This window comes from Elephantulus edwardii, unplaced genomic scaffold, assembly GCF_000299155.1.
Source record: "Elephantulus edwardii isolate Elephantulus edwardi_28Jun2011 unplaced genomic scaffold, EleEdw1.0 scaffold00117, whole genome shotgun sequence".
Lineage (NCBI taxonomy): Eukaryota > Metazoa > Chordata > Mammalia > Macroscelidea > Macroscelididae > Elephantulus > Elephantulus edwardii.
In genome coordinates this window covers 3590841-3614904 of record NW_006399867.1, presented here as the reverse complement: position 1 = coordinate 3614904, position 24064 = coordinate 3590841, and the positions used below count along the sequence as shown (strand labels likewise).

Below are 24064 nucleotides of genomic sequence, written 5' to 3'. Positions count from 1 at the left end.
AGCTATTGTGAAAGGTATTGTTTCTCTTAGTTCTGGCTCTAGGACCTGAGTTTTTGATTGTGTGGTCTTATTCTTCAGCAGTGTTGAGTGATGATTATCAGAGAAGTGGCTTGATTTCATACCACTTCATATTTACTGTGACTTGTGGCTGCAGTTACATTAATTCATAGTTTTAGTTTAACTGGTCTGCATTTCAGGCCTTGTTCAAAGTTATGCTTCTCAACTTGTGCTTTGTCTCTTCATAAGTTAATGCAAGTTAACATGAATGTTATTTTTTGTATAAGTAACACATAGTAATATTTTGAAATATTTTTTCTGTTTCACTATTTTCATGTTGGGTTAAAAACCTTTAAGAGCTCCCAGATTATTTTATAGAAATTTATTCATATTTTACAGGTGTTTTGGTTGTCAAATATCTGAAATATTGGGTTTGGGGACCTAATTAATACTTGTCTGTAACCATGGAGGGTTTTTCCAGTATGATTTATGTTATATTCATTTGTAGCTCAATTTCTTGTCGTCTGTTTTATTTTTCCTTCAGGCATTTGTCCTTCCAGGTTCCTTGCCTGTTGTGACATTTACCAAGTGGTTGTAGATTAGTGTTCTAGTGAGGAAGGTGGGATATTCTTTAGGCAAAGGGTGGTGAGAACAGATAGAAGAACAGTTACCCTCTCCCCCATCTTACTACCCTTCTCTGTTTTTGAAGGATTTGTCACAGCAAAGGAGAGCCTGCTGTGTTAGTGTCTCCACATCAGAAATAGGATGCTGCACAGTGAGAAACTTAATAAATGGCCTGCTTGATAACTTAACATTCTAATTTTATTTCGCTGCTGTTGTCAGTGAGTAAGCCTCAGTTCCCTCTCCCCATTTGCCCTTACTAGTCATCAATCAGGTCCTGCTTTCTGTGTCCTCTTGGGCTCCCACACGGTAGCCTTTAATGCTGCTTCCTGGTGTAACAGGAGGTAGAAGAAACATCAGTCTGAACATGACTGATTTCCTTCTCTCCTGGCCCCCCACAATTGAGAGGAAGTCAGACTGGACAAGAGGCTGATTTGTACTAAGGATCGAAAACAGGCTCCTTCACAGTGTCCAGCCTATTGAATCGAAGGAATCTGCTGTGTGTCACATTTGCAAACCCAAGGCAAGCCTTGTTGTTGGGAGTGACCTATCCGTTTTGCAGACTTCTCTGTGGCATTCAGTTGGTATTTCCTTCCTTTAAGGTGTTCATTTAGGTTCTGATGATCTATGCTTAACTAAGGGATGTTGAGGTGCGCTGTGATCTGCTGTGTGGGTTCATGAAAACTTGCTATTTTGAGGATATTTGAGTGTGCTTTGCATACTTGACTCAATTTGGTTTTTGACGAGAAAAGCAGTTGTAGGTGAAATAATTACTTATATAATAATTTTGTTCAGTCTTGAAGTTGAGCCACAACAATTTTGTTAATGTTGATAGGTGCCATCGAGTCCACTACAGTTTATAGTAGTTCAATTTATATAGTAGTTCTGCACCCTGCCCTGTCCTGAGCCAGTCTCACTGTCTCCAACACACCTCCTCCCATTACTGTGTCAGTCCATCTCCTCCAGGGTCTTCCTCTCCTGTGCTGTCCCTCCACCCTTCCAATCATGATGTCTTTCTCCAGGACAGACTTGTTTGTTCTCTTGGCAGTCTATGGCATGTTCAGTACTCTTCTCACACAACTCAAAGGCATCAGTTCTTCCTCTGTCCTCCTTAGTCATTGTCCAGCTCTCTGATGCATAACAAGTAATTGTGAAGACAATAATCTGGATCAAGTGCACCTTAGTCTCTAGACTGACATTATTGCTCTTCAGTACTCTGGAGAGGTCTCTGACAGCAGATTATTCCAATGCAGTTCATCTTTTGATTTCTTGACTGCTGGTGCCAAGATGTGGAACTAAGCAAGCTGAAGTTGTTAACAGTCTCAATCTTTTCATTGATCATGATGCTGCCAGTTGGTTCAGTGGTGAGAATCTTCATTTTCTTGATACTGTGCTTCAGTCCTTTTGCAGATTATAGTCCTTAACCCTCTGTAGCATATGTTTTAGGTCTTCTTCAGTTTCAGCAAGCAAGGCTGTGTCATATATATAACGCAAGTTGTTGTTGAGTCTTCCTGATGCCACATTCCTCCTTGTAAAGTCCAGCCTCCCAAATTAATCTGTTCTTCATATAGATTGAAAAGAAAAGATAGCAGGAAGCATCCTTGACACACTCCTTTCCTCATTTTGAACCATGCAGTGTTTCCTTGCTCTGTCCTGAGAACTACCTCCTGGGCCAAGTATAGGTTTTGCATGAGCACAATCAAGTGTTCTAGGATTCCCATTCTCAAGGTTAGGCACAATGTGTTGTGATCCTTTAGTTAATTTGGCGGGTTGATGGGGACACCAGTAAAACACAAAATGTATCATCTGGTTTCAATTTGTTTAGTTAAATTACCTTAGTTTGGTTAAACATTGTTAAATCTAGTGAGAATTGTTTCCAACTCCAAAAGAAATTAAAAAAAAATGGAGAGGAGGAGGATTTTACCACTGAAAGCTGTGTGAGCCGTGACTTGATGGCACTGCCTTATTTTTCTGGGTCTTACAAGTTGTTGACTTGAGCAAGGTGCAGTCTTACCTACCGCTCTTCTATTGCTTGTTTTAATGAAAATAAGTGAGTTTCCCTCATCTGACAGTTTGCTGCCTTACACAGCTTTCAACCTTCCCTAATTTTACAGTATTGTAGAAATGAAAGTTAAACAACACACTCAAAATTTTTGTCAAAAACTAATTCATGGTAAAAATAGTTTAGGCAGCTTGCAAGAGTGAAACAAGATTTCTCATTCACCGTAGTCCAATCTTATTGAAATTTTTTTTTAAATGCATTTTTTTTATTTTAATTGTGATTTTAATGAAAGTTTACAGAAAAGTTAGATTCTTACTTTCTTTTCCCCCCTTCCCCAGTTTACTTTTTTGGTTTTTTTTTTAAACATTCATTGTTGCACAATTACCTCCTTCCTACCCCTCCCCCTAGTTCTTTTTGCCCTGTCCCTCTTATTCTGGGTGGTGGTGTACATATAATGCCTAATCATATATCCCTTTCAAATAGTTCTTTCCATTCTTAATTCTATTCTCCTCCCAAACCCTCATGTCAGACCCACTTTAAAACAGTGGTGCTATGCAGTATTTGCCCTTTTGTGACTGAAATATTTCACTCAACATAATGTACTGTAGTGTCCACCCATTGTATAATGTTTTATGAGGTCGTTGTTTTTCAGTGCTTCGTATTATTCTATTGTATGAATATACTGTAGTTTATTTATCCATTCATTTGTTGATGGGCACTTGGGTTGCTTTCATCTCTTTGCTGTTGTAAATAATGCAGCAATAAACTTGGGTGTGCTAAATTTTTAAAAATACTCTATGCAAACAAAATGCTTATGTACATGAGGATCTTCCAAATGGTTTGTACAAAAATGGAAGTCCATTATATGTATTAAAGAGCTCTGGTGGTTTAGTGGTAGTGAATTGTTCTGCCAACGCAAAGGTATGCAGTTTGAATCCACCAGCTGCTATGCAGGAGAAAGATGGATAATCTCCCCGTGTGATTTACTGCCTCTGAAACCCTGCTGGTGGGTCAACTCTAGGTCGGTTCGAACCTGATGGCACACAACAACATTATAAATGCTCTGTTGCCTTTTCTCACTTAACAACATGTAGGGAATTATTCTTTATTGGCACATGCCTGTGTTTGCATCGTACAGCTGTAGCTGGAGTTATATTGGCTGCCTTATGAGCGCTGATTGGTTTTAGTGAGCTGGTTCTTCAATGTTGTTGTTGTTATGTGCCGTCGAGTTGCTTGCGACTCATAATGACCCTATGTACAACAGCCCTAAACCCTGCTCTATCCTGTGCCAATCGCACTGCCTCTGATACACCCATCCCGATTACCCCAGTCGCTCTTGCACCGTCCCTCCACCCTCCAGTTCCTAAAATCGGCTGTGATGAGCGTATTGACGTCATGGAAATTGGCGGACACTACGCATAGCCTCCCTCTGTGCTGTGGTGGTTAACAATTTGCCAGGACAGTGGATGTCTGACTTCACCTGAGGAGGCCCCTGCTGGTGTGATCCTTCAGCAGTCTGCTTTATTACCAGCACACAAGTGAGTGCCCCTCGGTGGGTCCAAGTACGCATCAGGCTGCTTTCTGCTGCAGGAAACAGAAGGAGCAGCCAAGAGTAATGTTTAAAGAGGAAGACTTTATTTCTTGGAATTCCAGAAAAGTAGGGTTCCAAGATCAGTCCATTCAGTGATGCTGCTGTCCCAGTGAAGTCCTGAGCTTGTTCCCTTCTCTTATCCTCAGTGTGTTGATGTTTTCGGTCGTAATTACGTGACTGACGTGGTGCCGAGCTTCGTCTGTAGATGGGGAATCGTCACAGAAGGACAGAGAGGTGTTTACTCCCACATGTCCCTTTCCCTTAACAAGGGAAAGCTCAGCACCCTGCAGCTGGGGTCCTGTCGGTGGGGGTGGGTACACGCCCCTGCCCATCCAGCCCCGGCCCAAGGGAACAAGCCATCATGGTGCTGTGGGGTCGATCCCAGCATAAAAGTGGAAGAGAAGTGGTCCGTCAAAGTCTCTTCTGCCACTGGATACCTTCATTCATACATAGAAAGTAGATGTAGTGAACAAAAACCCAAACCAAATGCCTTATTAGACTCCCAGATTCCTTGCATCCTATGAGGAAGTCAGATGGGGAACAGATGGCGTGTGGAAGGTGATAAATGTTATGGAGAGAAATCAAGAGAGGGGCTTCTGGGGTCTTACTGAGATAATGACGTCAAGGTGATCATCTGAGGGAAATGAGATGTCATGGATGACACATTTCTCAAGGTGGACTGCTGGCTTCCAAATAGCCTGTTTTCCTAAGCTCATGTATTGAATTATTTATCTTTTCCCTGTATTTGAAATGCCACCTTTACCATAGGTAGAAGCTCTTGATGTACTTCATTCTCGTCCATGATTGTGTGTCAATAGCCGATTATCTTACTTACTGTAGCTTTTATCATCCATTTTACTAGTACGGTACTTGGTAGTTGCTTATTCTAATTCCTGGTGACGTGTATGTGCAGAATAGAACTGCTTATAGGATTTTCAAGGCTGTGACCGAAGTTCCCCTTTAATCACTTGAGATTTTTCCTGGCTTGTTTATTTCTCTAAGATGAGCATCAGTGTTTCTTGATCCTCCTACCTCAACTTTTTAAAGGGCATTTTAGCTAATAATAGCATGTGTCTAATTTTTTAAAAAATTTATTTCATTATTTTTTGTGTGTACTGTCAAATCAGATTTGACTGGTACAGGAGGAGATTGTCCCTCCTTCTCCAGCAGAGCATCTGGTGGATTCGCACCGTGCGTCTCTGGGATTGCAGTACACCTTCTTGCCACTAGGCCACCAGAGCTCGCCTCTCCATCATTTTATGTGGCTTCGTGTTACAGAAATGTAGCCATCTGCCTCTTAGGCAGGGCTTTCAGAATCTCTTAATTCTTATATGGCACTGCAAAGAGAAATCACTTATCTTGAAAATCCCAGTACTTCTTTTGGTATGTCATTGAAGTGCTCTTTGCCTGGAGGGCGATGTATAGATACTAGAATTGTGTCTCTGTCCATTTCCCCTTTACAGTAGTTTCAGCATTAATTTTCTTTACATTGTTAAGGGAAATGCAAATCCTAAGAGAAAGGTTTCTGATTAATCTTTTCCAGTTACAATCTCTCCGGATGCTCAGATTGTAGGAAAATTAGTACTGTAAAAGATTCAGCAAACAGATTTTATGGCAAGAGGTGTGAGAATGAATGGCTAACCTTATTGCAGATCTGTCAAGAGAGTTACGTGTTTTATGTCTCAGTTGAAATGCTGGGGGGAAAAGTATGTGTGTTTGTTTATGTAGATGTATTTATAGAATCATTGTTCATTTACAGTCCTGTAAGAAATCTGAGGGGTCACTGTGTACAGGCGATGCTCAGCACTGGAACTACAAAGATAAATGTCTGCTTTTAGACTTAATGTCTGTACACTAGAGTGCAGAAGATAGATATAAAAAAGCAAGCAGTGAAAATACAGTGTGATATGAAATAGGACCATGTGGTGTGGGTCTGAGGAGGTCTAGGGAAGATGTTGGGGAGCTCCGGTGGCCTAGTGGTAAGAAACTGTGCTGCAGTCTCCAAAGGCACACGGTTCGAGGCCATCACCTCCCCTGAGGGAGAAGGATGGGCAGTCTGCTATGGGATGGTTCTGACTCTCCAGTACACAACAACAGGGAGGATTTTATAGAGGAGCTGGGCTTGTAGTCTGAAGCATTTTTATCAACCAGAGGGGAACAGTGGATGCAGAAGCATGAAGATGGGGTTAGGGTAGGCAGGTTTAGTGTGGTTCATGGAGGGGAAGTAAAAGAGACATTGAATTTTATAATAGTATTGCACTTAGTGAACATGATTGGGTAGGTGAATAGATGAGAGAATGAAAAGTGTGTGTATATTAGCATTCTTACAATCTGGGACAACAGAATTTCTTTGAGAAATTGCATTCTAAATTTCAGCTTAAAAATAATCAGTGCTGAGCATGGTAATTATATGTATTGTTGCTGTTGTTAGGTGCTGTTAAGTCATGTATGACTCATAACGGCCATACGAACAAAAGATCTGAACCTTGTCCTATCCTGTTCCATCCTCACATTTCCTGACACACAAGAGCCCTTTGCAGCAGTCACCATGTCAGTCCACTTCATTGAGGGTTTTCCTCTTCTTCGTTGAACCTCCACCCTTCCCACCATCATGTCCCTCTCCAAGGAATAGCTCCTCTGTGCAACATGCTCAAAGTATGTGAGGCAAAGCCTCATCATTCTTGCCTCCAAAGAGCACTCTGGCTGCATGGTCTCCAAGACCTATTTGTTCTCTTGGCTGTCCATGGGATGTTCAGTGCTCTTCTCCAACACCACAGCTCAAAGGCGTCAGTTCTTTTTCTGTCATTCTTGTTCATTGCCCAGCTCTCAGATGCAAAACAAGTGGTCAAAAAGATGATGGCCTGAATCAGACACACCTTAGTCCTCAAACTGACATGATCACTCCTCAGTAATCTGGAGAGGTCCCTAACTGCAGATTTTCCCAGTACAGTATGTCTTCTGGTTTCCTGATCAAAGAAAGATGAAGCTGTTGACAGTTTCAATCTCCTCTCCATCCATCATGATAATGCTGATCGGTCCAGTGGTAAGAATCTTTGTTTTCTTAACATTCAGATGCAGTCCATACCTAAGGCTGCATTCCTTGATCTTCTGTAACAAGTGCTTCAAGTCCTCCTCACTTTAAGCAAGCAAGGTTGTGTCGTCTGTGTAATGTAGGTTGTTGATGAATATCCCTCCAATTCTGATGCCACTTTCCTCTTCATAGAGTCCAGCTTCTCAAATAATTTGCTCAGCATACAGATCGAATAGGTTTGTAGAGAAAATACAACACTGATGCACTCCCTTCTCAATTTTAAACCATGCAGTGTTACCCTGCTGTTTGAACAACAGCCTCCTGGTCCAGGTGTAGGTTCTGCATGAGCACAATCAAGTGCTTTGGGATTCCCATTCTTCTTGATTTCAGTCACAACTTGTCATGATCCACACAGTCAAATGCCTTTTGCATAGTCAATAAAGCCCAAATAGACATTCTTCTGGTATTCCTTACTTTCCGTCAGGATCCATCTGACTTCAGCAATCATATCTTTGGTGCCATGCGTGGCCTCTTCTAAATCCTGCTTGAACCACTGGCAATTTCCTACCTATGTACTGTTCCAGCCATTTTTTAAAAAATTATTTTCAGCAGTAGTTTGCTTGCATGTGATTTTAATAATATTGTTCATTAGTTTCCACAGGCTTTTTTTGAAAGGAATTGTAGTTTATCTTAGGGTTTTTATCTCTTTTTTACTGACACAAAGAGTAATATGTTTTCAACTCTGGAGATAAGTACCAAAATTTAATTGTACCAGAAATGGGAAGTAAATAAACTAATGGATGACATAGTTTTAATCACTTAGACCAGGAGCCCTGGTGGTCCAGTGTGTTACGCGTTGTGCTGCTGACCAGAGGACACAATGCAAATTCACCAGCCACTCGGTGGGAAGAAGATGAGTGTTCTCCTTCCCAGATTTACAGCCCTGAGGACCTAATGAATGGGTTGTAGTGAGTTGTACGTGACTAGATGGCGGTGGGTTTGTTACTCACCTGGGTAGAAGCCCTGGTGGTGCTGTGGGGGAGGGCACACAGCTGTAATGATGCGTGCCCACCCCGGCTAGGTGGGAGGCGAGATGCTCTGCCTCTGGAAGGATTTACAGCCTGGGAGATGCTGAGTGGTTGTGCTCCATCCTACAAGGTGGCTGTCAGACAGAATCGACTCAGTAGCAGCAATATTTGCCTAAGAAAGTGCTTGGCCTTTTTTTGCCATTTAGTTTAGAAGTTCATTTCTTTCTGGTATCAGTGGTCCATAAAGTGAGGCAATGATTTTGTATACCTTGTTGTTGTGTACCTTTGAGTGGGAGCCAATTCATAGTTGATTCTCCCAGTGGATTTTCAGAGGCAGAGTTAAGATGCACGACAGGAGATTGCCAGTCTGTCTCTCATGGAGCAGCTGGTGGGTTCGAACCGTGTGCCTTTGGGTTGGCAGCATAGCCAGTTATCACTAGGTGCTTAGGCCGCGTAACAAATGATACTGAGAAATAAGAAAATACTAGCATTTATACTAATAATGCTTTTTTGTACCATTATTTAGTTCCTTTTTTTGTGTCGGAGATACATGTTCGCTCGCGTGCTCGCGCTCTCTCACACACGCACGCACGCACAGTGAAGTTACATGCTCCCTCCATTTCCACATTTTCCTGGTCTGTGTGTTCAGAAAGTTGGAGAAACTGGAATGAAATCATCAATGCAAAAGACTTTCCAAAGCATAGAAAATCTTTTAAAATTTTACTTCATTTAATAGTATTTTAGAAGAGACACTTTAATGAAATGGCATTATAGGTTGTAATTCATATTTAATAGTGTATTTATGCATGTGAGCATTTCACATGGATATTTTTATTATCTGGCAGCTTTTCAAGTGATATCCACTTCCTAAACAACATGCCTGTGCAGACTCTATGCACTTTGAGAAACGGTAATAGCTACTGAAAGGCTTCAGGTCTTTTGTTAATAGGGTTGCTATGAGTCATACTTGACTCGATGGCAGTCAACAACATGAGCTTTTCAAGAGCAGTCGATAGAGTGTGTGTCTTTCTCTCTGTGTAATACTGTGTAATACTAGTACTCCTTGTCCTTGCTCTGCCTAGGCCCTGCTCAGAGATCTTCCTCCTCCATTGCCACCAACTAGTATGACAAGGGTGCTTTTATGGTACAAAGTGTCTTTGGCATAACACTGGCATCTGGAGTCAGTGCTGCCTTATTTGTTCCGAGGTTTGCTCTGTTGACTCTTCAGTAAATGTTGGCTGTGTTTTAACTGCTAATATGGTCACTTTGTTCTCTGCTGTTAAGAGTCTCACTCTTTACTGATAGCATGTGAGTTATTTTACACTCCTTGGCAGCAAAATACTCGCTGGACAGCTGCCTCATTGCGGGAGCAGAGGAATCCATTTTCTGATTTAATTTTGGCGCTGAAACGCGCCCTTCAAACCATCCCTCACTCCCACCTACCTACCTACCTTCCTTCCTTCCTCCCTCCCTCCCTCCCTCCCTTTCTTTTTTCTCTTTTCACCTGCCTTCCTTCCACAGCCCATAAAGACACTTACTCCATTCAAGATGGAGACACACGTTGCGACTTGAATCTTTAGGGTGATGGTTATCACATACTTCATACTTTGAATAAAATACGGGCTGTATAAAACTAAAGTTTTAGAAATGATAGACTACTTAGATTGGGGTGTTTTTCCCCCCTAGTAAATGAGTGTTTTTCTGTTTTCATTTTGTTGGGTCATAATTAATTTTCTTTCTTTCTTTTTTTTTTTTTTATTAATGGCTGTTACAGTTTCCTTACACTCTGTCCTCCTTTTTCACAACCAATTGTCCAAAAGATTGGTGTGTATCCATTAACACTGGTATGGTTCTCAAGGTGGACTTCTTAATAATCTGAACCGTTCTGTGGCCTTTCGTAATTGGACTGTGCTCTTCTGTTTTCATAAATGTTGCTGCTGTCTTTCTCCTGCAAGGAAAAATACAAACCATATTTAAGGTGATGCAGCCATCTGGCACCAGGCCACACCAACATACAAAGAACCACGTTGTCCTGCATTCTGGGTCCTAATCACTTTCTAGTACTCTTGATGTCCAGGTCATCACTTGCCCTGTTTGTAAGGTAGAATGTGAAAATGGGGGATGGGAAGGGGATTGTTGTTAATCATTCCAGCGTCATTGTCAAAGCCTCGCATTAGAAGTTCATAGTTCTACTTCTGAGCTTGTGTGGAGGTCACTCACCTTTGCTGCTTTGCTCTAAGTGATGGCCCAGTAGGGTACAAGTATGAATTGCTGACGCTTAAAAACTATTCAGGATAGTATCTGATGTGGTTAGCTGATTTTCTTTGTGTGACTACTTCGACATGAGTATCCTGTGGCATTTGCCCTGTTGACTGAAATATATTCAGTATCGTCTTAAGTTCATGATCTTGAACTTAAATCTGAGCAATCTCATCATGTAAGCAAAGTAATCCGTCGTACTGCCTCTGCTCTATGTGGGTGAAAAGACTGACTTATAAAGGCCTTTAAAGGAACCCTGTGTTCTAGATTATGCATTTATGCAAATATTACTATGAATTTTATACACTTTTCTTCATATCGAATACAGTAGCTGTCTATCATCCCATCCAAATACTTAAATACTCATTTCCTATATTCATCAACTGGCTCTTTTCTAATGTGAATTATTTTCCCCTCTTCAAAAAGCAGGAGTTCTGGTGTCCCTGTGGTTAAAGCATTCAGACGCTATCCAAAAGGCCAGTGATTGAGCCAGCTGCTGTGCAGTGCAACCCTGTAAATAAAGATTGCCGCCTCAGAGGCCTCCTTGGGCAGCCAGCTCTTCTATGCCCTGCAAGGTTTCTGAGGCAGAATCGCCTTGGTGACACTTGGTGACAGTAGACTTTTTTTTAAAAATCAGAAACAAGTGTTCTTTCTAAATGATTTGATAAATATTTGTGCCATCTTTTTTTTTTTCTTTTTAATGCTTAGTACTGCATACTAAACATGCCACAGAAGAGCAGTGTCTCCTCGTCTGTATTCAGAGCATTTGACACTCACAGACTGTTGGCATGTTTCCACGTATCTCTTATGGTATAGTTCTTGAGCAATGTCCTGGAAAATCCGCCGAGCACTCTTCTTCTAGAAATCAAAATGAGAAAAACAGTCTCTTAGGACTAGATACGAAGATCACCCCACATTATCCGAGATTATTCTTTACTGCTTCCAGCCTCAGAAACTAACCGCAGCCCACCCCCAAACATGCATCTATACTAAGACTTAATGCTTATCTTTTTTTTTCCAGTACACTCAGCAGTTTATGGCTGAGAACTGTCCACTTTAAATCATAGTTTACCACTTTGAGGGTCCATTAAGTTTTTCAACAATAGGAAACATTTGCCATCTATAGTTGAATGTTATCATGATGTTCTTTATATAAAATTTCTTCAACAATAACTGCTTTGCAATTGTTGCAGCCAGCTATAATTTAAAGAAACATTTTATAAAAATTTGTACCTTTTGTGAGTCTCCTGCTCCTTTGTTCCTTAAAGAGTTAGATTTTGACTGCCAAGTAAAAAGAGAAGATAAGACTTAAAAACAAAAACAACTATGAGATATCATCTCACCCCAGTAAGAATAGCAAAATTTAACAGAGCAGCAAGCAACAAATGCTGGCGAGGTTGTGGAGAAACTGGAAACCTTATTCATTGTTGGTGGAATTGTAAAGTGGTGCAACCACTGTGGAAGGTGGTGTGGCGCTGCCTCAAAAAGTTGCAAATAGAGATACCATTTGACCCAGCAATTCCACTACTGGGAATATACCCCAGAGAGACCATAACTGCCACCCAAGCAGATATATGCACACCTATGCTTTTCGCAGCTTTGTTCACAATAGCAAGGAGTTGGAAACAACCTAAGTGCCCATTAACAAACGAATGGATAGAGAAGCTGCGGTATATTCACACATAGGAATACTACACTGCATTGAAAAACAAGGAACTCATGCAATACTATTCAGAATGGGTGACCTTGGAGGACATTATGTGGAGTGAAATATCTTAGTCACAAAAGGACAAATACTGCATAGTTCCACTGCTGTAAAACAAGACTGGCATCGGGGTTAGGGGAGACTGAGAAGGATGGGATAAATAATGTTTCCTCCATTGAAACAGATGAGGGAGAAAACTGTTTAAAAGGGATATGTGATTAGGTATTATTGTCATGACAGGAGTCCAGAACGAAGGCTGCATTGTGGGGTAGACTTGGGGGGAGGGGGATTGTAAAACAATGAAAGAATTTTTCTTTTACTTCTCAAAGCAAAGAGTGGGGCGGGGGGTAGGAATGGGCAGAGAGAAAAGTGCAACAATGAATGAATGGAAATCCAAAGTCTTTAAATTTTCGCTTTAATTAATAGTGAAAAAAAAAGACTTAAAAACAGCATATTATGCACACAAAGCCATTGGGGCAGGCGGATACATAAGAAGATGGAACTATTTAAATGATATAGTGTGTGAGTTAATAATTGTCATATACTTTCAGAAATTATTCTTATTCCACTAATGATAATTAAGCAAACAGAATGGATGTTAATTATAGGATTATAGTGTTGTTGTCTACCGTCATATTCAGAACCAACCCATAGCTGACCGTCTGGTGGGTTTTCAGAGGCAGTTAATTGTGTGGGAGGAGACTGCCCATCCTTCTCCTGTGGAAAAGCTGGTGTCCTCGAACCACAAGCCTTTGGGATTGTAGCACCACTTCTTGCCACTGGACCACCAGAGCGTCAGGATTTTATAGTGATCCTAGTAAAACCTGTATCTTTTCTCAAGGGGTATGCATATTCGAAAGATATTCTTCTCAGAAACTTTAGATTGTTTTTGAATATTTTAAGGTTTATCATCTCTCCTTAGCAAATCCTTTTTTGCTACTAGAGATTATTTTTAGGGTTCTTGGATAGGAACACATACTCAACTCTCTCATCTCCCCCACCCCCAAAGAAAAAATGGCATATAATATGGTTATTTAAGAAATGTCCCTTATTCTTATATTACTGAGCTTGGCTGTGAAGATAAAACATTGTAAATCCTGTATCCTGCTTAAGAATTATTTCTGTGATGAAAATGTGTGCTCTTTCCGCCGGAGGGATGACTGCACATGCAAAGGAAGATGCTCACTAGTGAGCTCTCTCTTTTTAGGCTCATGTTAGAAAAGGGGGGGGCAGAGAAATTACTTCCTTAGGTGAAGGTCAAAGGTCAAGGTCACAGGGCCAGGATTGGGGAGGGGAAGAGAGAAATTTCTTCCTTAGGCAAACATGCAGGAGAGAGAAGAGAGAAATTACTTCTTAAGTGAGGCCCCAAGGTCAGTGCCATTGGACACGGGGTTTTGGCTTACCTTGGAAAGGATGGTGAAGATCACGCCTACTCCCATGACATAGATGGACAGCAGCACCGAGAGCACTATGAGGACATTCCGCGTCTCCTTGCTGAGAAGCTTGCTTTCTTCATCAGTCACAAAACCAGAGAAGAGCCATAGTCACTATTGAAATCTCGTCTTGCAAACATGTACGTGAAGTACAATGACAGCTACGTGTTAGAGGTAAAACTGGGACGTCTGACTCCACTAGGCTAGTCATAAAGTTAGTCTTTTGTTTCAGAAGATATTCAGGCATTTATGACAGTTAAAACCAGTCCATCTAGCAGCTCTTGAAATGTACCAAAAACATGCCTCATTTTAAAACATGCATTGAAGCATTTGTCGTGTGCTAAGTAAGACTCACTGTTTTTACAGGACACATTACCTACTGTTAGGTAAATATTTTAAGATGGTGTGGTTAAGGGTATTTTAACATTTTGTGGGTACAGATGGTATGTAAGTATCATTAGGAGGCTGTTTACAGGGTAAAGGAGTGTATGTCTGTTCACAGGATGCTGACATCTGAAGATTTGGAACTGTGCATGCAGTATACACAGCCAAACAGGGTCCTGGTGTCGCTGCACATGCCTTGTTACAATCGCATTTTCTGTTTTATTTCTCCTTATAGAAGGGCCCTATAATCTGGATCAGGAGTAATTCAATGTCTTTAAGTACCTGATTACTTGAAGTATAAAATACAGTTAGGTTTGCAGTTATTGTCTGAATAATCTATACTTGCTAGCGGAATATCCCAGAGATGCTTAGCCTATGAATGGTATGTATATAAAATAGTTTTATTCTGTGACACTAACATATTAGCCATATCTGTAAAACCTAAGAAAGTTTCAAGTGCTAACTTAGGAGTTCTGTAGAAAAGGCAGGGAATCTCTATTTGTGACGGCAGTTTCTGCTCCTGAAGAAAAATCTTTTATGTTTGTAGTTTTGGCCTTTTCATCTCCTCTGAAGTCTCTGTTCTAGAAAACCTTGCCCCCTACCTCCCTTTAAAAAACAAATTTAAGAAGGTTCTAAATTAAAATTCCGCTTTCTGCTGGGCCTTGAGGATGGCTCTTGTTTCCTTCAAGGAATAATTAATATTTGTCATAATATTTATAGATGTGTTGTTACCTTTCCTGGTATCAAGGAGCTTTCTTAGCTCCAGAACTTGGATTCAGAAGAGCCGCTTATTCCTGGCAGTTCTTTCTTGCTGGTACTAAGGTTCATCCATTTCTTACGCCCTCACTTTTTTTTTTAATAGAAGACTAATACATGTTGTTTTAATGTCAGTAACCTTTACCATAACAGGCTGCTATTGGGTCAGCCTCATTCCTGTTAATGGCACAGCAGAACTGTGTTTGTAGGGTTTATAGTGACCATGACCGTTCAGAAGTAGATCACCAGACTCTTCTGAGGCTCTTCTGGGCATAAGCAAGTGTGCAGCCTCTCCCTCTGCAGCCAAACAGGCCCAGGGACTCCAGGCACAGTAAGAGTACTTATGTGTACCACTGTTTAGCTTACAGACTTGAGGGAACTAAGGTTAAATTCCATCCATATATCAAAAGCCAACCTCTAATAATGATAAGAACAGTTACGTTATTAAAAGGCATTTGCTGGGGGATCATAATAAATTATAGATAACATTGAGAAGAATGGGAATTCCAAAATACATAATTGCACTCAAGCAAAGCTTGAAAATTGACCAAATAGCTGTTCTTACAGAATAAATAGTTAAAAATTAGGGGTGGGGGGGGACACACACACATGCAAGGGTTATTTAAAAAAAAAAGCAGGGGTTATAATAAACGACCGTCTTGTATCTCCAGAGTCTTCTGAGCTTGGTTTTACGTTCATGATTTAATGGGCTCAGGGCTCATCATCATTACCAGAACCTGTGTGGGGAAAGAGGTCCACAGAAGGCGAGGGGCTTTCGCCCTTCTCTTGCTTTTCCTGTCACACTTCGCTCAAGGGCCTTAGTTAGGACGTGGCTGGGAGGACTCAGCTAGACGCTTCCCCCTTTGAGGCTTTTGAGGTCCTCACTTGATGGAAGGTAGTCTTGGGTCTGAGCAGCCAGCCAGACCACACGGGTCCCCTTCTGTTCCCTGCACAGCAGGCAGACCATCGGGGGTGGGGGCAGGGTTCCCCTATGGACTTCGCCTCAATTTTGTCTTTATAATGCATTTGTTTTCTGGGTCCAGCTCATTGCTTGCTTCCCCAGCACTGCATTAGAGAATAGAGTACCAGAGCAGTTCTTGAGAAAGGAGATGGTTAGTCATTACTGCAGATCGGTATGCAAACTGACCGTAGCCTTTACTAGTAAAGCCTGTACGTGAGAAAGAGCACTCAGGATAATGAACACTTACGTCGGAGGAGGAGGCAGAAGATGGGGGTGCCATGGAGAAGTGGGTCGGAGAAGTGGGAGTCGTTCTGAATCCCATCTAGACCTCTCCTGCCCGTCGCTAGATCAGGCCATGCCCTCCCCGAATTACTGTTTTAAGCCAGCAAATTTCTCTCACAGTTTATGCATGTAAGTGTGTATTGAATTTAAAGGCCTGAGCAAAATGACTTGTAAAGTTTTAACCAACTGACCTCTTCCCATCAACTGACCTCTTACCACCAACATGGTCCCTTCTCCGGTTTGCTTAGCATTTGAGTCTTTTGAACTTGGAAATGCTATTCCACAGATGTAGATTGCACTGTCGTTCACGGTCACCCTGTTTACAGTGAGGGAAACGTGGTTCTGGTCCAAGGCCTTCCTCAGGGTGAACTTGTCTGCCTCACTTTGGCATCCATTGGTGCACAGAGTCTCTGACTGATGAGTGCCGTAGCGGAACCACAGGCAGGTTGGTGGCTCAGTAGGGCACCCTGCAGAGGAGAAGGTGCACTCGATGGTGACATTGTTATGGGTGTAGTCCACTTCAAGGGAAGGTGGTTGTGTGACGGAGACAGTGCAGGCGCCCACAGCACCTATAGGAGGAAGCAGATGTGAGCCGTTAGCTGGTGTGGCCCCTAACTCTGCATGTCGTAGGAGCCCTGGTGGCATAGTGTGTAACATGTCAGATGGCTAACCAAAAGGTTGGTGGTTTGCATCCACCAGTCCCTTTGAGGGAGAAAGACGGACTTTCACCCTGTGTAAAGCTTTATAGCTTTGGGAACATGATGGATGATCAGAAGTGGGTTTATATGTGTATTTTGGAGACGGGGAATCTTTGACCATGTTTTCCTTTTTCTTAGTTTACTTTGAGCTCTCACAAGGACTAACTAGATGCCACAGCTCCTCACTTCTTGACATCAGGCAGCTGGTTTGCAGTGCTCTTGTGCCTCCATCCAGGAGGCAGCAGTGGTGGAAGCAGGTTGGCAGTCAGGAGTGTGCATCTTTTGCTAGCACAAGGCTTCCTTTGATCTTTCCTGGGGTCACATAATCTTTCAGAGGCAGCATATTTATTCAGTGGAGTGATGTGGATGGCAGCTCCTGATACAATGTTGCTGCTGTTGATTGGGCACTTGAGAGGTGGGATTTTTTTGCCCCTTGAGAGTTGAGATTGTCAGCATTCAGAGCCATTCACAATTAGCTCTTTGTGACCTGGTGTCTATGGGGAACCTAAGAGGCAAGGTGTGCACCTGTGGAAATGGAAACCTCTGCGCAGAGGCCGCCAAGTCAGCTTTATTCCTCCCTGGCACTTGTACACTGCGTTGCAGTCCCTGGTAGCTTTTATCTTACTCAATGAACACTGTTGTGATTGTGATAGAATATATACTTGGGTTCAAATCCTGGTTCTGTCAGTTCCTGGTGCTATGGTCTTAACTTCTCTGGGTCTCTGTTTTCCTCATGAACAAAATGCAAGTAGTAGTATCCACTTTTGAGGTTCTTGGGTCACAGAATGATTTATAATCAGCTAATAATCCAAAGTCCCCCCAGTAGTGCTGAGGAAGAAAAGCATGGCAACCCTCTTCTGCAAAGATTATGGCCCAGAGAACTATGGAGCAGTCAAAGATTATGGCCCAGAGAACTATGGAGCAGTTAGTGCAGCTGCGTAGCACACAGTTCTGTGAATGAGAATTGACTTGGTGGCTGTGACTTGGCTCTTTGGGGACGCCACTTTGGTAAGAATTGAATTTAAAAAAGTGACAGTTTTTTCCCTGTCAGTGCTGCCACCACTCCTGTTCCCAGTGTCACATGCCCGTGTGGAGGCGGTTACACGATGGGAGCTGACTTGGCACACGGCTCTTCTAAGTTCCTGAGGCTGAATTCACCATCTTGTCGTGTGAAGCCTGAAAGCCATTCAGGGACGCCTGCCGCTCATGACATAGCGATCCTTATATGTGTATGCGTCTGAAATGGAACTGGCTCTGCCAAAGTCCAACACAAGTTTACAAGAACTGTCTCCTCAAATCCCCTTGATAAGTTAAACTTCAGAGACTGTTCTTAAAAGAGAGGCTGACTTTTAACACTTTGAGAATAAGAGACACACATTTGCAGTGCTGTCGTTTTCATATCTCCACTTCCTTCTGACTTCTGTACCTTTTTAGATGTGAGAAAAACCATCTGGGAGGGTTTCCTGGGAAACAGCTTGCCCCCCTCCCCACGTGGGTTAAGCAACACATTAGCAAAATGGAGAAGTTTGGATAATGAGTTACACCACAGGAAGAGACTCTCTAAACAGGTCTCATGGGTCTTTTCCCTTAAACACTGCAGAAGTTGAAAGCTTTGTATCTCCTTGGTGCAGGCGAAGTTTTTAAAAAACTACTTGTAAAAAACCAAGTTAGAAATGAGTAGAGAACTAATTTTCTATGGTTAAAAACAGACTTATTTTAATATATTTTCAATCTACATGAAGTGGCTGGGACAATCCAGTGAACACCCTGCCTTCACCGGGCTTCAGCCTGGTCTGTGTCCCATTTCCCGTGTGTCTCCTGCTCCCTCAGTTATTTCAGGGCAGAGGCCTGAAAGCTTTTAATCTGTGTGTTCACATGAATTTATCTCTAAAAGATAAAAGTCATCTTTCAAGCAGCGCTAATTAAAATAATCTAAGTGTACTAAATGCACAGAACTCCCTGGCACCCAGCTCATCTGACTTGGAGCCAGCCTCCCTTGGTTTCGGAGGCTGCTCATCTTGCCAGGAGCAGACGGCCACCACCTCTCCCACAAAACAGCTGGTGGAGCCAGCCATTCACCTTCAGTCAAAGCACAGCACATAATCTACGTGAACCCCAAGGGCTCCTGTGAGAGCAGGGCAGACTTAGGAGAACATGGATAGGCTACTGCCAAAAGTGGAGGCAAGAAGACACTCCTAATCTTACCCAAATTATCACATTTCAGTTATTAGCATTTGTTACATGTCTTTATAGATGAAAGAAAATGGATTTTCAGAGTTCCTGCATCTCTCTCTCTGGTCTGTGACCCAGAGTATTTGGGCAGATCTGATATCGCTGGACTGCAAGGTAGCAAATATTTTGGCTCCTAGAGAAAAAAAAGGAATATAGGTGGAATATTTCTACTTGGATTTATTAAGGGGTGATAATTATGAAAGGCAGGACTTTTTTTGTTTTTCAGTGTCAACTATATGTAATTTGTAGATAATTGCCTTTTAACAACACTGTTTGAAAATATTCGGCACGTGTTTACTGCCCACGGTGTTCAGAGCGAGTGTGGTGGTGTGGGAATTTACATGGCTGATCACTCAGCAAATACGATTTTAAGAGCATCTCACCCTTTGGTGAAGTATGCTTTTCTAGTAGCAAATAATCTCTTCATAACAGCAAAGGGCATTTTCAGGTTTAATCTGAAACGTTGGCCAGCTGTTCATTTAAAACCTTATTTCTATACTGGTAAAGGGAGCATCCCCTTAGTCAATTTCTTTATCGTACTATAAATCTGAAAATTCATCTGTAGAAGCTTAAAATAGAAATGCACTGGGGTGCAAAGTAGCAATTGGATGAAAAAAGATGGAAGGAAAAGAAAAGCGCCTTACCGACATAGAAGAGAATCAGATGGACTTCCAGACCAGCAGTGAACTTGACTCCACCGACCGGCTCCATGCTGCGTTAGAGCGCGGCCGCCTGCATGCCTTCCGCGCCACGAGCATGCGCAGTGAGCGTGCATGTGGGGATGCTTATGTGGAGGCGGCTTGGTCGGGTTCACTTGCGCGTGTGTAGCATCCTTTTTTTTTTTTTTTTTAAATAAATGAAGGAAGAACCAAATAGAGGAAGTCTCATTAAGGAACTAGTATTTGGAACTTTTTGAAATTGTGTAATGTATGTTTGTAATCAAGTTTCACCATATAAAGTTGGGATTTCAGCCTGAAGCACATTTCTAAATGTTCCGTTGGTTTTTTGTTTTGTTTTGTTTTAATGTTTGGTGGGTTTTAAAAATAATTATTATTTTTAGACAAGTTTACATAGATGTTAGATAGTTTGAGTGAGGTTTTGGTTTCTACAAAGTGCAACCTTGATTGACTGACAGATAATTATTGTTGTACTGTCAAGTCAGAAGTGACCCATAACTGGCCCTCCTCGGGTTTTCGGAGGCAGTTAATTGCATGGGAGAAGATTGCCCATCCTTCTCCCATGGAGCAGCTGGTGGATTTGAACCTCATGCCTTTGGGATTGCAGCCCAGCTTCTTGCCACTAGGCCAGCAGAGATCCTTTAGCACTTTAAATTCCCAGAACCGTTGAACCCGTCATTAGTGCCTTGCCTAGTGTGGGCCAGGAGCTACTGGAAATGGAGCAGAAGCGGAGAAATGTCTTCTGTGAGGACTAGAGGAAGATGATTGAGTGAGACCTCTTCAAATGATGAGGAAATACATTGTGTCCCGGGAACAACTTCTGCCTCAGTTTGAGGATCCCACTGTAATGTGTGGCCCACACCCACTACAGGCATCTTCATCTTGCAAGGAGCAGGGATCAACACAAGAGGGAATTTACTGAAAAGGGGTTTGCGTGGCTCACAGTGGGAGGACTGGAGCATGTGTGGCACACTAGTGAGGAGGAGTGCCCCTGTCATACTGTAACACAGGCCTGAAGAGCAGGACATGGTTGCCACCAGGTAGCAGCTGTCATGGACCCTGCAGCCACTGGCAGTACCACTCAGCTCTGCCTGGCAGCTTATCCTGGTACTGCCCCACCTCATGGAGCACTCCTGGTACTGTCCCGCTTCACAGCTCGCCCCGGTACCGCTCTTGTCACAGCCACTGCTCTGCGTCGTCAGCCCCTCACTCCAGGTCTGGGCTTATGCCACGGGCCATAGAACGTTAGCTGCAAGGAGGCTGGCAAAGCTGCTTCCATAGACTTCCTTTTCCACCAAGATTCCAGATGGGGAGTTCCCCAGACGCAAAAATCCAGGACAGGGTTCAGGAGCTGGGCCACAGAAATAAGGAAAAATCTTCCCACTGTAGTGTTATTGTCTCACTCTCTGTCTCTGAAACACACTTAGCCACTTTACTCACATTTAGACTCATCCAGTACAGTGTTCTGTGATGAAATTGTTCTGAAAAGTCAGGAAGTGGCCTGATTTCCCTTGAGAAGCACCCTGTGGATTCATTTTTGTCAATTAAAATTCCTCGCAAACCTGTCCCTATCTGTGTTCAGCCTGATAAACCTCATTAGGTAGTGAGTTGCAGATTTGACCACCTCAGCGATATTTTCCTTGTGTTTGTCCTAAAAACTCTTCAAATGCTGTTACTGTCTCCTTCAGTATCTCCATTCACTCACTCACTCCCTCCCTCCCTCCCTCACTCACTCACTGTCCTCGAGTCAGAACAAACTCATAACTGATCTTCCAGAGGGTTTTCAGAGGCTGTAAATCACACGGGACAAGATTGCCCCTCACTCTCCTTTGGCTTGGCAGCACAATTCCTTGCCACTGGGTCACCAGAACTCCCTATCCCCATAATTAATGATTCGTTTTTTGAACTCACTGGCTTGCCATCCCAGCCAATCTTAGGGAGGATAGTGTCTGAGAATGTGTAAGAAACGTAAAAAAAAAAGGGCAGTATTTATATACCCAGATGAGCCTGGGGCTTCATTTCTGCTCTGATAGAAAATCACCTCACACATTTGGGCAAAGTTGAGCCCTTCTCAATATGTGCTTTTTCTTTTTTGCCCACCTGCCTCACAGGACCTGTGGAATACAGAGGAAAAGAACCCAGTGCATTGTCCCCTCACCCTCCTCCTCAGATCGTTTCTTTGCTCAAGAATTTAACTGAATGTTTTTGTTTGTTTTAGTAGGTGGCAAGTGGGAGAAACCATCAGAAATTTTGGAAATCAAGGGGCAGAATTGGGAAGAACAAGTGAACAGTCTGCCAGAAGTATTCAGGAAAGCCGGCTTTGTTATCGAAGCGTTCACCAGACTGCCGTACCTGTGTGAAGGCGACATGTACAATGACTACTATGTCCTGGATGACGCTGTCTTTGTTCTCAAACCAGTATAAAAACACACCGAGTGTGAAGTCTTCGGAGTCTGCCCCAAGAATGCGCCCTCCGGAAGAGGGCCTGTGCCCGCGATGATGTGAAGGGGCGGGCCGGTGGGGACTGCGCTCCACGTATCATGTAGGAATTTAAAAAGCCAAAATACTAATTATTTCTTTGTAGTGTGTAAAAAGAATGTTTTTTTTTTTAAAAAAAAAAAAGAAATACAAACAGAAACCCAACTCTTTGAGGATTTTTATCAGCTCTTTACTCAGTAATACAGGTCACATGCCAATTATGATGGAAGTTATTTTTTATACTTACTTGCAGGAGGGACTTAGGCCCACACAAAGCAATAGTCATGACTCCACGTGAAGCTGCCACGTGGATTATTTTCAGTAACATGATGACTGGCAGTAAAACTGTCCACGCACTTCCAGATATTGGTTCTAAGGTATTGCCACTGATACTGCTCTGCCATGTTTAGAAAATCTCTCTCTTTGTGTCATTATTCAAGAAAATGTTTTTAATCATGCTAATAAACTTTTTTTCTGAGATGACTTTGGCATCTTGTTTGCGTTGATAAAAGGCTGCCCTAGCAGTTCGACTTGCTTTGACCTCATCCATTGCTGTTGACGTCCAGAGTCCCCAAGTAATAACAGATGAGGTGAATGCTGGGGTCACCGCCTGTGACCTGTGGAGTGTCCTTGTCAGCGCGCTGCCCATGAACACTTGTGGCCTGGTGAAAGCATGGGGAAGTCTTCGGACAGCATACTTCATGCAGCATGTTGTGAACGCTGAGGCAGTTCTGGACACCCATTCAGATCTACCCCTTCAGGTTCCCACTCCCCACGCCCCAGCTCGTACCACTTTGAGATTTACGAAACGCTGGCTTCTGACTTTGTGATCGCTGTGTTACTCAGACCTTTGCTTTTCTGGACAATCTCAGGTTCTCAGAATTGAAACATTCAAGTTATGTCTACTGACAACGTGCCACCTAAAAAAATAAATGTTTTAATTCGATTCTTACACTACACTTGTATACCTCTTTTTTAAAACTTGGCTCTTCCCAAAAATTATAACTGAGCTGACTGTTTGCCAAGAAGACAGTTTGATGAAGACCAAGCCAGACTCATGCATTCTAGAATCCAGGAGTGCCTCCAGCCGTGTACCCAGAAATGAGAGGAACTCACTAGCAGGATCAGTAACCATTGTGGATGTTCCAAAGAGCAGAGCACTTAACCCACATGCAGTCTGATCTCTGTAATAACGAGAGATGACGGTTTGAGTTGGTGGTTATTAACAATATGTTATTCTCACAGGTTTTAGTTCTCTACCCCCCCATCCAGGTGTTTCATTAAATAGTCTCATTTCTATGCTCTTGGAAGTCATCAAACCAGCACATGTATGGCGACACCTGGGGAAAAAGGAGCATTAAAGCCGTGAGAAGAATACCTTTATTACTCATTAAGAACAGCACGTCCACAAGCCTCACATCAGTATCTTCCACTATTGTGTAGTCGTAAGAAGAGTTGGGTTGATGAGATTTATGCAAAATTGTTATTGGTGTGTTCTAAATGCTTTTATTTTTCCCTTCAGGAATTCAGAGAAGTGAGTGCACATCCTTAGCACCCTAGATTGTAAAAATAGAAGGAGGAAATGAGTAAACGTAATGTAGTCCTTGTACCATTGAGCTTTGCTTCTTTATAAAGCTGTCTGTTGTAATCAGGGGATGCGTTTAGATTGTCAAGCAGAAATGATGGATGTTCAAAAGAGGCAGGTTGCCCTAGCGTGTGTCTCAGCCTTCCGACTGAGAATCAATCCAGTGGTCTAGTTAAGACAAAACCGTTCATTCTTGAGCCCCCCTCCAAAAAAAAGTGGAGCATGCCTCTATGTTTATGAACATCAAAAATAAACATGGTCTCTCAATAAAATGTGAGAATCTCTGAAGGCCAGTTTATTAAGAGTGCCATTTTATGGTGAAAATGAATGAATCTACTTATATT

General features: G+C 42.4%; 2 protein-coding genes across 3 annotated transcripts in view; one reads left to right on the top strand and one right to left on the bottom strand.

The window, feature by feature from the left end:
- METTL9 (methyltransferase like 9) overlaps positions 1–22617 on the top strand; it is a 61580-nt gene extending 38963 nt beyond the window's left edge. Inside the window, exon 5 of one of the 2 annotated variants that reach the window (XM_006892639.1) lies at positions 21879–22617. In XM_006892639.1, coding sequence (XP_006892701.1) covers positions 21879–22081 — 203 coding nt within the window. In that variant the 3' untranslated portion in view covers positions 22082–22617. Of the gene's footprint in view, positions 1–21875 lie in introns of both variants that reach the window. The other variant, XM_006892638.1, reaches the window with a different exon arrangement.
- On the bottom strand, positions 10138–19691 carry IGSF6 (immunoglobulin superfamily, member 6). The gene is made up of 6 exons (XM_006892678.1): positions 19625–19691; positions 16260–16619; positions 13638–13744; positions 11763–11810; positions 11307–11387; positions 10138–10218 (listed from the first exon to the last, which is right to left on the bottom strand). Exons 1-6 carry the CDS (start codon positions 19689–19691, stop codon positions 10138–10140), a joined length of 744 nt encoding a protein of 247 aa, XP_006892740.1.
- Positions 22618–24064: the final 1447 nt, after the last annotated feature.